We start from the raw sequence: 15,986 nt of genomic DNA, 5'->3' as shown, positions 1-15,986 counted from the left end.
TGCATTAACGATAGACTGCACCAACCCAAAAATAAAGTTCACAAAGTTGTATCAGATGGGTTTCTCTCCCCTCAACCATTACTGGTAGAAACAAGTGCGAACTCACTAGACTTATAATAGAAGTCGAGCAGATTGATGCCCTAGGGGATTCATGTATCAGCAAACCATCATTGGCTCTCTCTGAAAAAGAACTGAAATTTTTGCGCATGGCATAGCGAATCACTTACAAAAATGTTTCGTTCTGATTGATTGTTTATCTGATCACGTGGCTGTGACTCATGTTGGCTGAATGTATAAGTACGACCTGGTTCTCAATAAACATTGTTGGAAGTTAGCGCTGTGTGTGTCCCTGTGTGTCTTCTTTTGTCCAGTCTTTTAATCGCACTACCATACACCCCTTCAAGATGCATTACCAACAAGCCCACATTGCAACCCTCGTGCAATTTAAGCCCTCATTTTGCCTGCCATGCGTATCTCATATATGAGACAATTAATGGGGCCTAGTACACATTCCTTAATTATATGCACGCATATGCACCAGGCGCCTAGAAGCAGAGAAAACCATCTGTGTTTTGGGAAAGCTAGTGAAAAGGGAGGCGGTAAAATGAAAGAACTCGGAAAGTAGGGGGGACGTTTAAAGCCAACAAAAAAAATGGGGGTCTATCTAAAAACTCTGAAGGCCTGCCAGTAAACTTATTAGGTGTCTCGGTGCTCATACTGTGACCGGTGACTGCATACGTGCGTGTGTAAATTAACGCATGCTATGTCCCGCAACAGTGACACCTTTTCTCCGCTTGATATGCTTCGCCACATAACATGGCTGTATTGTGGCGAAATTAACATTAAAGGCAAATACTGCCAAGTGAATCAATGGCATGTTTCGGCATTTTTATTGCCTTTTGTTTAATTTGACCCGCCGAATAATTCGATCAGTTTTGTCAGTCCTGTCAGGCTCGTATAAATGGAAGTCGACTATATTTGCCTTTAGTGTCCCTTTTTATTATGCCCTTGATACTGAAAGAAGGAAACTGTTACGTCAAGCACATCTGCATGACATAAGTCATAAAGTGGTTTCCCCAGCGAGTTAGTTTATCTGTTTTACACAGGCATGAATTTGGGGCAGAGACACATAAACAACAATTGAGTCAAGAGATACAAAAATAAAATGGACGAGGCACATTGCAGTGGCTATACCACGGCAGTCCATCCTTCAAGCCAACTTTATTACATTGACACTGGCTGCCACTAGTGTAGCAGTGACTATAGAGATGCTTCGGCGACAAATACACAATTTTTTACAGTGATCACATATCGCACAGATGAGGCTTGTGTGTTTACTCACAAAAGAAAACTGCTTCAAGAAAAAAAAGCAGAGCTACAGGGGCTACTCTGCATAAACACTGTCAACCAACAGCTTACAGTGTGGCAGCGCTTATCACAAGCTTTTATTCCTCACGCATTCTAGAACAGTGTTTAGTACCCCAACAACCATTTTGCTCTTCTGCTCGTCAGCTACCAAATAAAATTGAGGGTAGCATATATAGTTCAAGCTTTTCCCATATCTTTCTATGTTCTGCTGCTACACCTTGTAACCTTGTACAGCCTTTGTAAAAAATTGAATAGCTGCAGAAATGTAAAATTATGTGAAGTATAAAAAGAGCAACATCAGCAGCCTTTACTTAGGGTGTGAAAATGCTCCTGGTAATTTCTGATTAGTAATAATGATTAGAATAATGAGGGTTACACTTGAGCTTGGGCACAGTGAGTGTCTTGGGATTTCACTCTTTCTTTGCCTCATCTGACACAGGTGTGGTTCAATTTACTACCAAAACAAAATTTCTGTATACAACACTGAAATGAGGCCTTGAATTTTATCATGGCAGTGCTGCAGCAATTGTAGTGTTTAGTGGCCCTAATCACAACTGATATTGTAAGCATTTGATTTTTCAGGTGACATATATATACAGTATATATTTTGCACACTTTTACATTACAGAAAAGTTAATCGCCCAAAATGTGTCATAGCAGGTGCACCCAAAGGATCAGTGAAATCCACAGAAAGAACTCAATTTGCAATTTCAGCACAGGGGTGACCAGATGAAGTTGGGCCAACAAGCAGCTATGCCCCTAAAGAACAGGCTGCATAAGTGAACTGGTTTATCAAAAAACCCAAATGCAAACAGAAAATTTCAATATTAAAAATATAGACTTCAGACTAAATAACACTTCGTACATTGCATTTTCCCTTATTTGGGATGACAACAATCTGCTAATTATCATAAGGGAATACACCACAAACCTGCTCAGCTACTTTCTGGCTTTAAAGTATCATCCGATTAAGGAAAAATGGACAACCACCGTCACAGATAACCATGTGGAAATAACCAATAATGGCAATTGCTTTTGAGTTGCGCTTTTAATTTTCAAGCAAGAGTTAGACTTTTATGAAGTCTCCAGTCCAGGCCCCGTAGGGATCGGTATTTGGCATACTGCCAGATAGGCTACTAAGGAGAACGAGTCATATTCAGAACAACTGAACTCGCAGAAAAATATGAATGATACAGTCGAACCTGACTATATCGAACCCGTTTACATCGAATTATTCTATATATCGAACAATTTCTGGACACGGTATAGTTACAATGAGTATATATAGCAAAAATTATGCTAACATCGAACTAAAATAGCAGCGACTCCCGATATATTGAACATCACGCGGCAGAAAAGTGCCCCCAGAAGTCGGCTTTCCCTCGCGGTGGTGGGGAAACCCGGCGGCGCGGCTCCATCCAACTGCTCTCCCTACCGTGACTGCGCTACCTCAGACGAGCCGTCGACACACCTCTGCAAAAAGTTATCCTGGCCCGCCCGCCTGCAGCGCTTGCTCAGACAGCCAATCAGAGGCTCTTGTGCACTCGTCATGCAAGATGGCAAAAGTGCGAGTCGTCTTGCTGCTTTTCTGGTTCATTGTGTGTGCGCCTAGTGGGCCTTCTCCAGCAGCGTTGCCGTGATGAAGCGGCAGAATTCGCCTTTCGTCATGAAGCTCGAAATCATGAATTGGGTCGAACGCAGTGAGAAGTTGGATGTCCCCGCAGCATGTAAGATTCCGAGGAGCACTCTCACCCCGATCTTGATGAATAAGGGGGAGATTAGGGCTAAAGCGGCCAAACTCACAACCCAGTGCCCGTGGCGCCCAACGCATACGCACAGCCATGTACGAGTGGTTCATCCGAAAGTGCTTCAGCCGTGCCGGCTTCCGCGTGCTCGGCGATGACTGCAAATTCTAATGAATGTGACGAAGTGTTGCCGACATTGCCGAAGTTTGGAGCGAGCTGTCAGAATTTCCGGAAGCTGTTGACGAATTAACGGTGGACGAGTTTGTGAGTGCAAATGATGGTGTCGCGACCATCAGCCCGAAAACGAAGACTACATTGCCGACATCGTACCGAGCACAAGTGAAAAGGAGCACAATGAGGAAAGCAACGACGGTCCTTTGCCCAAATCCTCCGAAGTCATTGGTGCGCTCGCACTAATCCGGTGCTTCTGCGTGAATGCAGAAGTTTGCGGCCTCAGCTGCTCCGACTCTTTAGACAATGTGGAGAAGTGCGTGCGCCGCAGACAGCGAAATTGCCCAAGCAGAAGAAAATGCAGGACTATATCATGCGAAACTAAGCTAGGTTCATCGCCTATATCGAATTATGCTCTATATCGAACTGATAGGTGTTTTTTTGCGAGTTCGGTATAGCCGGGGCTCGAGTGTATAAAAAAAGCACTCTTCAAACCTTTAACCCTTTCGCTGTCACTGATGTACCGGTACGTCATCGCGCTTCCCCCTCCACAGTGTCACTGACGTACCGGTACGTTCTTTATCGTGCGTTCAAAATTTCGCGCCAGAGCGCAAAGCTGGCGCTCCTAGATTGGCCACGCTATCTGTTGACTCTTTCTACAAGTTCGTATATTTGCCCCGACCTGTGTTACTCCATGTATTGAAGAGTACGGCGCGACTGTCACTCCCCACTTTCTCTTTGCTGAGTGGCGCGGTGGCTCCGTGTTCGCTGTATCATGCGTGGCGCGCGCGTGTGGTTATGGGTTCAAGGGTTGTTCTGCCATCTCCGCTGGCTTGAAGGTTTTTATTTTCTTCTGTTGTGTGCCTGCTACGGCGCGTCAAGTTCAGGCGCACGTGCTGTAGCCTCTCCGAAAGCTTCCGACTTGCAGCAGTAAACGTAAAGCCCTTCGAACTTTGTTTAGCCTTTTTCCATCTCCCTCTGTCTTCTTGATCACGCAACGTCCCATTTCTCTGCGTTGTGCGTGCGACTGAAAGTGCATCCTCCCTGCGCGCGGTTACTTTCGGATGGCTCAGCGCGCAGGACCTTCGTTTGCTCATTGGAGCGGTGGCTCAATTCCGATTCAGAATACGAGCCGAGCTCAGATTCGGACTCGGACAGAGTCGCATGCGAGGAAGAGGGTTCCGCATCGTCAGATTCGGATGTTGAACGGATTCTATAGTCAGGCTGATGATGATGATGATGTTTACTAACAACAGCTGCAGAACACTGAAATGTGCATATTGCATTGACTATGTTATTTGTATACCAATCATAATCAAAAATAAATTGCTATGTTCATTCCCTGTTATGCTCGTTCCCTGAAACCAAGTCGACACTGGGGGTGCGTCATGGCCAGAAAGGTCCGACAGCGAAAGGGTTAACAAGCTTTCCCTTTGGAACTTAACATTACGCTTCATTATAAGATAGAGCACTTGCTCCCGTAATGCCAAGAAAGCACCTGACTAGTGCAGGCAGCAGAACCGCATTGATACACTGTTCCCAGGACACGACAAACAAAAAATTTAAGAATGAGGAAACCCCAATATGAAGGGCAGTGTAATTCTAACATGAAAATAAAAAATCTGATTATTTCTTCAGCTGTGGCGCACAAAGCTACAGAAAAATAACTACACTGTCAGAGTGGATTTCACCATTATCATCACTAGGATGATCAGATGACTTCAGGTGAACAAGTGAACGGCCTGCTCAAGTTAACAATAAAATAATGGGATGCTTTGCTCAAAACAAAGCCCCAATGCGCACAATATTTATTTCATTCATGAAACATATTTACATATCCATCTCATTTCAATAAAAGTGCACCTTTACACATTATCTTATCACATATTTTATAGACGATGCTTAAATTTGTTAGAAACTATGAGAGAAATGATCAAAAATGGTGAACAAGTGAATGGCCTGCTCAAATTAACAACAAAATAATGGGATGCTTTGTTCACAACAAAGCCCCAATAAGCACAATATTTATTTCATCCATGAAATGTATTTACATATCCATCTCATTTCAATAAAAGTGCACCTTTATACATTATCTTATCACATAGTTTATAAACGATGCTTAAATTTGTTAGAAAATATGAGAGAAATGATCAAAAGTAGTTATCAGAATTGATTACAATGTTAACCTGTGCCAACTAATGATGGTGACAGCTTGTGGGTTGCTCTTCTCATTACCCACAACTTACAGAGCTTAATGAGTGCTATGGTCAGAGCCATGTGAAACTCTCCTGTGAGAAGATTAATGAATGAGAATATTCATCAAGTTAGTTTTCTGAACTAAGGAAAACAAACGCCAAGAAGCTCAATATATCATCACACACAAGTGAAGAATTCTGTAGAGCTCTGCAAAAGCAACAAACCAAAATCTACCAAAGGAAAAGGAACAAGCCATGCTGATCATCGGCTTATGATTATAAGCTTCAGGTTTTCCCATGCACTGAGTACATGGGAAAATCTACAAAATCAGGACAGCGATGATGAAAGTGCAATCCCCACAGTGGCCAGCCAGTTAGAGGAGGCAGCTGCAGTGTGCCACGCCACTAGAAAGCTCGCATGCGAGTAAAAGAAGCCCTTTTATCTATGGGACAGAGTATAAGCAATTAACTATTAACAATTAACTGGACAAAACAAAGTTCACGTAGCTGCCTCATCCAGAATGCAACACAATATGTAAGAATGTCACTGAACGATACTGCAAATACTATATATGGGTGTCTAAGGCCATGGGATCACGCAAACTAGATATAGGAGACAATAAAACCTCTTCAGAAACACTTAAATGGGGTTCTGATGTGCCAGCTGCCACATTATCCCTCTGCAAGGTTACCTCAATTCCCACCAAGCTGTCTCTTCGGCTCAGCATAGGTGTGGCCTCCATGCAGTATGTCTTATTCTCTCAACCCTCCAAAGACTACATAATGTGAGGAAGGCCTGTACTAGTTTCCTTAATGGTGACAAACTTCGTGAGGCTTCTCTGATAAAGGTTTAGCAGAAAATGCTAACTACACAATGAACTCCTTCTTACACCACCTCAAGTGCTTTGCTACGAGAGCCGACTTAGCAATTAAAATTTGTCTCTGCTGAACAAGTTGTTTTCAGCTTAACAGCAGTAAAATGGCAGTAGAGCCCACTTAAGAAACATGTAAAGACCTTGATTGTCTGTATCATTAATATATTATTGGAAGTCCAACTTGACAGAAGTTTTCTGAGCTATGAAAACCTAAGCAAAGTACTATCGGCATCAAATGAAACACAAGCAGTGGAGCGTGTGGCCGAAGCCTAACTAAAGGTATAGCACACATTAGGTGGGCTTTGACTGCACTGTGCGATGATGCTTCCCCTATTCTACGATGCAATATTTTCGGTTCTGTACTGGTTCGTGTTTATTTGAAAGCGAGAAAGGATGACAGCACAGTAATGATGATGGCACTAACTGTACCACGCGCGCTGCTGTTCCCGTTTCATTTAATGCCGATAGCACATATAACTTTTTCACCTCACTGTGCGATAATACTCGCCAATATTTTAGCATTTGTTTTCTTAAATTTTTCTTTTCTCACTCTCAACTAAAAGAAAACCAGAATAGAAATGAAAATATTGCAGTATAGGGGGAACATCACTGTGCAGAGTGGTTAAAGTGGCTGTGCACGCCTGTAAACGGTGATGACTAGACGGCAAGCACTATAGCTTCAGCTATGCTTCGGCCAGCTATGCACTCAGCTGTTCACATTTCATTTGACACCAATAGTACTTTATTGTTTTTGAGAATTTTGGTTTAACCGAGCCCACTATATGACAAAATTACTGCCCTCTTACTGAGCTTTTCAAGTTGCCCACCCTTTCCACACCCTATACATAGGCCAAAAGTGCAGTAACAGCTGGCATTCTATCATACACCAGTGGGGAAAATTTTCTCAAGTTTCCTGCATGGTAACAGGCAGCCCCATAACCTCACTACAAGAACACTGACCTATTGAGAGTCATTGCCATCAATTTACACGAGCAGAAATAAATTACAATGCTACCGATGACAAGTTCTAACACATACACACTCCACAGGCTACTCTAGTTACTATGACAACAGGTTACGTGCACAGACAATTCTCATGTTGGCTGACATGCAGGGGTACACAACAACAACAATGTATTGGCGTAGAAATTTCAGTCCCAAATGCACTGAAACAGTCAGATACAGAACCTGCAAGTAACGATAACTAATGTCTACTCTGATAACATAGCCCCATACAAGGCGCAGAAACTCAGCTGCTTATACTGGTAATGGTGACTAGGCATAGACTAGACAATTGTGCATTCTTCACAGTGCTTTAAGCTCTAGTTCTGGAATGTGCCTGACAATTGAGCCATTTAAATAACAGAAAAGAAATTATAATGAAGCAAACCTCACCAGAAGTTGTAGGAGTCACTAGAGGACTTGAGCCAGGCTGCTGGTAACCCTGGTTTACTCTGCTTGAAGCAACACCTGCATCATGGGCAATAGCCCACAGACTTAGTTCTCTTTACTCATAGCAGTGGCCCATCCCAAGTGGCAGGCCGCTACTGTAATAAAGAACCAAATACTATACCAATACTCTTGTGTGAAGTTGACAGAGCAAAATTTTGGCTCGAAGTACAAGCCACCAGTTCCAACGAAGAATACTTAACGGAGCCACAAAATTTATAGTAACTTTTCCAGGTGCGAATGAAAATTAATACTGTGGCTTGAAAGAGTGCTGAGAGGAGCCAAAGGTAAATATCGTGTTCTGAAAAACATCCGTAACATTGTGCAACTGCAGCAGGCCATTATCCTATAGGTAAATATTATGCCACAGTCCACGCACCATGACTGCAGTTTTGAGACAGTGGGTAGAATGGCCGGCTTGGCTATAGAAGGTGCATAGTTCAAATCCATCGCCAGATGCCCACTGGTATCTATGGTAGGTAGAAGCAGCATTCCAGCTAGCCATCCAGCTCTTAAAAAGTTACACTGCTTGGAAGACGTTTCTATAGGCCATTGATGCTTGCTATACAACCTGTAATTATTTGATTTTTGCCACATTGTAGCAACGATTTTCATAGTCTTTCTCTTTCAAACAATGTGGCTCAGAGAAAGATGACTTCCACCAAAGTGTGTAGTTCAGTTTGACCGATGCTGAATAGTGCCATGAGAAAGCGGCTTTAAACCTTCCCAGCAACATCTCTACTCAGTGGCTGCCAAACTGCATTAACAGCCCACAAAATTTCAAGACACCCATGACATGCACACAAACTTTATACACAGCCAACCGTTACACATCCCACAATTCCCTTGCAACAATGTATCCATTATTTTCCCATAGTACATAACAGTAACGCAAAACTGCTTTCCTAAAGCACCAGTAAGTATTCTAGGTAACCAATGAAGCCTCTGTAAAGACTTTCCCCTCTTTATCACAAATGATCACAGTTACAAAATATACACCAGCATTGTGCGAACTTATCCACGTCAACATGCCAGGTATAAATACCACAATTTATTCACCTTCACACACACTGATCGACACTAACATTGACAAGCAAATAAACATATGCACATCCCCATCAGCTCACCTGCAGGGCTCAAGGAAGGCACTTGCTGTTGGTGCGAGGAAACCTTTGATGCAGGTCCATTGGTGTACCCTCCACCCAGATGAGCCCAGCTGCCATTTACAGTCGGCCCATTAGGTTTTGACTGTGTTGGTGGCGGCTGGGTCATAACCACCGGAAGAGGAGGTCGAAGCTGGTGGGCTTCCTTGGCCATGTGGTGGACACTGTCCCCATAGGGCACAGCATGGGGACTTGCCCCCTCTGCAACCCCAGCTGAGGGTGCACCCGGCCGGCCATAGGGAACGGCCCCTCCATAGGGCACGCCTTGACCCCCTGGCATTGCCATACCCTGCACATTACATGGAAGGCCACTTAAAGGTTCATTCTGTTTTGGCACAGCTTTAAGAAAGTGCTTACAAAATTGCAGAATGGTCAGCATTTTCTGCAAAGGTAACTAAATCACATGGAAGCCTTCTTATAGTGTACAGGGTGATCTAGATACAAGATGGCATAGTCGGACTAAATTCAGTTTCACAGACTCAGTAGTATGTATCACAATGCTACGACATGAGGAACTGATTCATTTTGATTGGATCACTTTGCTGGTTTGCACCTTGCACCTCGTATATATTTCGCGACACCCGCTGTTGCTATAATACGACATGATTATTTTTAAGTATACTGGAATTTTTAAAAATTGCCTATTGCAGATAACATAATTCTAGTCCTTGAGCTGGATTATTCAGAGAGGTGAACATTACTCACATGAGAAATCAGATTCAGATTTATTGGTTCCAAAAAAAGTGGTTACAACATCACAATCACGTCATAACAAACACATCAGAATCGAAACCCACATTCAACTAATTTTAAAAAGTTCACTAATTACTTTACGGCCCATATTGCAATTTACAGATTGTAGCCAGTGGGCTTGCAAGGTGTATTCACTTGGAATGAACTTCCAGAATGACACCAGTTTGAATATATGCACCGTCAATCAAACTCACCATAAAAAAGGCACTGTTGTTCCACTTCATTTTTTATCAAAACAATTTTTTACACAGTGAAGCACAAAAGTAACTGGAACACCCATGTATTCCGTCCCGCACTTTGGAAAATAATAGCACCAAACTGGTGTCATCCTGGCAATTCATTTCAAGACTACACGTCTTGCAGACTTACTGGCTACGATTTGTAAATTGGAATACACGGAATAAACTAATTAATTATGAAGTTCATCGGTGATCTTTTCATTAATTGGTTGAATATGTCTAGATTTTTGTGCTTAACATCTGCCTCTTCAAATTATCCAGCGCAAAAACAAGAATTATGCTACCTGCCAAAGGAGATCTTTAAAAATTCCAGAAAGCTTAAAAATGATCACCCCGTATATGTATGCCTCTACGCTTTTCCTGTGTCATTTTTCACACTTAAAATATGCCGTCTACTAGGTTACCAACTTTTTACAAGCTTGCATTATGAAAACAGCGGTGGCCCTGTTAGCACTGTCTTGATATTCCCCATACACTCTCTGCAAGATGCACCCCTATGCAAAAAAAAAAAGGGGGGGGGGGGGGCAAAATAGTGTGCATTTCCATGATAGTCATTAACTTTCATTTGCATGATTAGCTAACACAGAAAAAGAGATGCAGAGCATAAGTGTCAACCACTGAGCATCAGTCACTAAGCCGTTTCATACCTTATGAGTCATTTACCCCAAAACAATTTACCCCACAGCAACAAATGCACTAAATATTTTACACGGTCATATTTACACTCCGCGTTACAGAGGAAAGAATGTGGTCTTGGGTGACTGCCAGAAACTCTCTAGAGGTCCATATATCCATGTAGCAATAACTGATGATGTCTCAAAGCTGCCCAGTGGGCTGGGTGGATTGTCCTAGCGGAAGGTACCAGAATAATTCTGACCCCATGGTCTTCCTTAGCATGCAGCTAAATATAGTATACAATTGTTTTTGCATTTCAATTCCATCCAAATGTGACTGCTGTGGCCGAAAATCAAGCCTCTGACCTTATGCTCAACTGTGAACACAACAGCCAATGGGCCATTGTAGCAGGTAACCACCTTCCAGTTGTCACTTTACCAGCGACAGAATGGTGGTAAGGTGAAGAGCACAATCTTATTTACTCATTACCAACACCAATCTAATGGTTTGTCCCACCATTTCGATCCATACTGCTCACTGCTACAAGGGGAGGCTCAAAAGTAACTAATTTCTGTTTTGTTCCTATGCCCCTCTAATTCCGATGCCATATATCATTATTATGTAACTATTGGATAAAAACACATCACAACAGGTAGCGAATATTAACAAGGCCTCATAAACATGATGGTGCCTGTCTTTGCATAATTTGCACAGAAATGCTGAAGTAAACCTTTATGTTGCATTCATAGTCATTGTGGTTTTTCTTCCCCATTTCCTGATATTCTCCCAAACATGACTCTGCTGATATTTGGCTACTTCCCTATTTAAACCAGCCAAGAGGTTAGAGTGAAAGAGCTCATGACATTTGTCCAGAACAACAGAACAGCTCAGAAAAACCATGAAAATCAAATTTCACAATTGCTGCAAAACTGGGCGAAACTCATTTCATAATGTGTTGTCTCATTGGCAACCAAATTTATATTACAAGAATGTAGAATAAAACCAAGATTACTGACCAACGGCCACCTGTGGAAGCCAAAACAACTTTTTCTATCTTTAACCACACCTTTTTTGGTCAGCATACTGTTTTATGACTTTGTAATATGTTGTAAAACTGTATGATGCCATCTCAATAAGAACATTGTGCCAGCAATTGATCAGATGCTCATTCCTGAAAAGCAAACCTAATCTGTCACCCTCAACTTAATATGAATCAAAGCCTTTCATGGAACCACAAGCCTAAGTACACTCCCTTTGAGAAACTCTGACCCCCTTAACCATAGCCTAAATACTGTCGATTGGCAAGCTACTCATAACGAGGAATCAATCTGTACAACAAAACATTATAAGAAAAAATTGAACCTTGACACCAGAGTATTGCATAGAAAATGCTTCTACCATACACAACACCAGCTTACTCATCTTTCATTCCTTCAGCTTCACAATTATTTTTGGTACTTGTACATCTACCTTGTACATGTTTTGTAAAGAACAAGATCCAAGCACTTGCAGCCCTTCTTTTCACATTTAGTGTCCACCTTCAACACTAAGTACATATCAACTATCCATCAGACCCTCTGGAACAAGGTGACCATATTAAATGTGCATGGTAGGTCACCGCAGAACTTCCCACAGTAGTGAATTCGTGTTGCCTGTTCAGACACTTTGACCAAAAAGGTTAACATCCGTTTCTTTTGTATATCAAAGTTTTTTTGTTGTGCCTTTCACAAAATTTTCACTCTGGAATCATGCTCACGAAAGAACAAACATGTTCCACGCAATATTCATAACATCTCGGCACACACAGTAGCCACACAATTAAACCATTGCAGCTTGCTTACTGTTTTGCATGTATGCTATTCTCCTTCACTTCAGCAACAGACTACTAGGCCCACAGCATGTTCACTATTGCAAACATCGACAAAGACAGACAAAGCTTATGCACTTCAAAAGTCAACAGAAAAGCTAAATTTTCCTGCAGTCTAACATCTGGCACAGATGTTACACTGACTGCACACAAAAAGTGTAACTACCGCACAATCACAGGCAGCACACAGAAGACATAGAAAAACAGGGTTTCTCGAAGGCTCCATGATCCAGAAATCTTTCTCAGTAGTTCATATTATAATACTGCAACCACTACTCAGATTTTTTCTTACTCGTAACTGTTTCTATTCCACGTAAAATACCTAAATACATGTTGAAGCATTCATGAAAAATGTTCCAACCTGCTGCATTCTTATTGCTCATTGCTTCATAATTTGTAAATCCCCAAATGCTCCAGGCTCTGTAAATACTTATACATAAGTGCATGTTGCCAATATATGTGGAACTACTCTGTTAAGTGGCCAATAAGGCCTGTCCTAGAATGCACCAAGTGTTATGCATATGGAGCATCCAAAGCATACAACCAGCCAAGCAGCTACAACAGTCGATGCTTTCTTTTGACATAACTTCTTCAACAGCCCTATGCAAAAGCTGCAACAGTGCTTGTAGTAACAGGAAAGAGATTCATGCATATAGCCATAAACACGTGCACTCAAATGCACACAAAGCACTGTACAAGCATACATGCTCTGCATCCTTGAATTCTTCAATAAATTCTTCACTGTTATACATGCTAAAACACCACGTACCAATCCCTGTTGTTTGAACTCCTTGTACGCTAGAAAAAAAATTTGCAATACTCTGTTTCGATTAACTTGTGTTTCCTAGACCTAAGCAAAGTGTAAGCTAGAAATGCAAATAATTTATTTATCAAACAATATGCTCATCTACACTGGAGCACTCAAGTTGTGCTGTATCATTGCAGTTACAGTGTATGCAGTAAGTACAGACAACTGTTTGGGAAGCTGCCATAAGCAAAGTGGCATTTGCTAACCTATCAGATCACAGTGTGACAATGAAAAAAAAAAAAACGGGCATGTTAGAAGTTTCTCAATAAGCGACATGACTTGCTATTCAAACCACCATGCTGCACACGAAAAATTCTTTAACATCTACCCACCTATTCTCATTAACGTACCAGGTTCACTATACCTATATTATTGACATCAGTGAGTTTCACCTTTACTCAACAAAATCATTAAAACAAAAGGGTAATGCTTGAAGGAGGCGCTAGTAACCTAAAGTTGCGAGAGGTGTGCAGCTGTTAGAACATGCAGGTGCAACTTCTGTCACTGGGAAAAGTGAAAGGTACACCCGCAGAACAAATGTGCTAGTATTAAAGAAAAGTACCAAAAACAGGAAAATACCATCCACACTTCGGCGCACATTTGATATGGTCAATCCTGCTAGCAGAGAGCTATGAAATAATCGCGTTTCCTCAGACGGTGTATGTCCACATAGAACTTTACATGATACACAAGAGTGCAGAACACCAGCAAAACACCGGCACTATGATCAACGCGTTTATTTCGCAACTCTACTACAGCAACATTACGATGACTGATAGCCTGATGTGCAGTAAATGACCAGACCGAGAGCCCACGGCAAGTAAAAAAATCTGCCGCACTTGCACAAGGTCAGTGACTGCACATCCCAGGGCGGGAAAGAGCGTTTCGATTAGACAAAGTGCAACGCGCTGGCCACAAGCACGAGCAAAGAGGACAGAAATGACAAAACTTGGAAGGATGAGCGCTCAAGCATATCGCTGCGATCAAATTCAAGGCTACGATACGGCATCGGCGACTTCTCCCTAGGTTTCCTGCTTCGTCTACCCGCTGCACTGCCACTTGTTTGTATCATAAACCCGGAGCTTTCCGAGTAATCTCATGAGCTAGGTTTAATAAATGCGATTACATTGTCATGGAACAAATTCCGCGAAAAATAATAATGGCAAAAACAAGCAACATCACTGCGTCGCTTACCGATGATGCGGCAGTGCTTACGCGTCAATGCCACGAAGACGTCAGTTTCAAATGTCCCACATTGCAAAACCGCCGAAACAGCGTGCGTATACGTGTGTCCAGTAGAACGAATGCGTGTTTATCTGTGCAAAATACCGCATCGAAGGCACGATTAAGCCTTCTTTTTTTTAAAAAAAAGGGGAAGAGACGCCGAAAAGCTGGCCCGTCGATCGCAGGTCAAGTGGTACCGAGTTGTCGACGACACAATAAAGATGATTTGCCTAGGAACCTATTACCCGTGATGAGCCGTCAAACGCTCCGATACTCACTTAGAAATGGTTAAAGCGCAGCTCGACGGCTTCGTCTTTTACTTCTATAAAACACACATACTTCCCGTGGATGAAGCAGCAGGCTGACGTTACGTTCCGACTGCCGGAAATGCCTTGATACGCATGCGCCCTCAAAACAACGTGGCATTCAACCCAGAATGCACTAGAAAAAGGAAGCGGAAATTACGTACTAGAAGTGAATTTTTGACATGACCAGCCCACGACCTACTGGAACTCCAGCCCTGCACAGATATCCGCTTTTTATGGAAGCCACTTGCGCGCACTCTTGTTCAACCGTTGGCCGTTAGTGTCGCTTTTATAACCTGTTCGTCTGCTACTCTACGGTTGACTGGTGCGGCCTTGTAATTAGTACGGCGGTTGTTGGGTTGGGACGAACTGCTTGTCTAGTTGATGATTTTTGCGAACACAGTGACAGTGATGTCACAAGGCTTTGATCGGTCACTTGGCTCCAAAAGTTGACTGCCCGAACCTAAAAAATGTCGGAGCGTGTAGTCCGTTGCTAAATAGCGTTAAATAGCCGCTCCTATTGCCTTTTTCAGGCAGTAGCAAACCGCACAGATCTTGCACATTATTATAAGTCACATTGTTTATAGAGTTCGTAAAGTACACAACAGTTTCATTGTATAGGTTGTAAAATTCGCTTCTGCGCTCTTTAGAAACTTGACACCACCGTAATGTTCGACAACAGAACGATTACCACTCATTTTAACTCTTAAAAGTTGTCCGTGAATGCGTCGTGAGATCAAAAAGAGAATTACGCACACAGCTTCACTGCGTACGTATCTTTCGCACCTCCGTTATGCTGCCGCCGCCGTACCACGCAGAAAAACTAGCTTTACAGTTTGAAAAGAGTTCCGTGACACAATTCAAGGCCCGCAGAGCAGCACGTTTTAAAGCATCGGGATCGCTTTTGCAAGCTTTCTACTGAGCTACACATCCAACGACATTAAAAACAAGATATGCTCACCTCGAGCTCCTTGAAGCAGAATCGATCAACCTATTGCCCATATCTGGTGGAGGACTTACTCGTGAATAATTTTACCAGATCATGTGCCTTTCACTACGGCACACAGCAGTAAATCCTAATGTCATCTACGACATTAGGCTATCTGTAGTCAACTCAAGAAAGCTAGATTATCTTATGCATGTTTAAAACAATTTTTCCAGACTCTCACGGAGGCTAGGAAAGGGAAATTTATGCCGTCACTCTAGCAT

The 15,986-nt window shown here is 42.4% G+C and overlaps 1 protein-coding gene across 3 annotated transcripts in view; it reads right to left on the bottom strand.

Moving 5' to 3' along the window:
* The window catches only part of Sec24AB (Protein transport protein Sec24AB), a 140,120-nt gene extending 125,230 nt beyond the window's left edge, over positions 1-14,890 (bottom strand). For 2 of the 3 annotated variants that reach the window (XM_065432844.2, XM_065432846.2), the window contains exons 1-3: positions 14,751-14,890; positions 8,931-9,255; positions 7,750-7,824 (exon numbers count right to left, since the gene is read on the bottom strand). In XM_065432844.2, the coding sequence (XP_065288916.1) occupies positions 7,750-7,824; positions 8,931-9,252 (397 nt within the window). In that variant the 5' untranslated portion in view covers positions 9,253-9,255; positions 14,751-14,890. The other variant, XM_065432845.1, reaches the window with a different exon arrangement.
* Between the last annotated feature and the right edge of the window lie 1,096 nt (positions 14,891-15,986).

The sequence above is a fragment of the Dermacentor albipictus genome, chromosome 1, assembly GCF_038994185.2.
Source record: "Dermacentor albipictus isolate Rhodes 1998 colony chromosome 1, USDA_Dalb.pri_finalv2, whole genome shotgun sequence".
Lineage (NCBI taxonomy): Eukaryota > Metazoa > Arthropoda > Arachnida > Ixodida > Ixodidae > Dermacentor > Dermacentor albipictus.
Note: the sequence above shows the minus strand (reverse complement) of the source record. Positions and strands in the feature narration are given on the sequence as shown.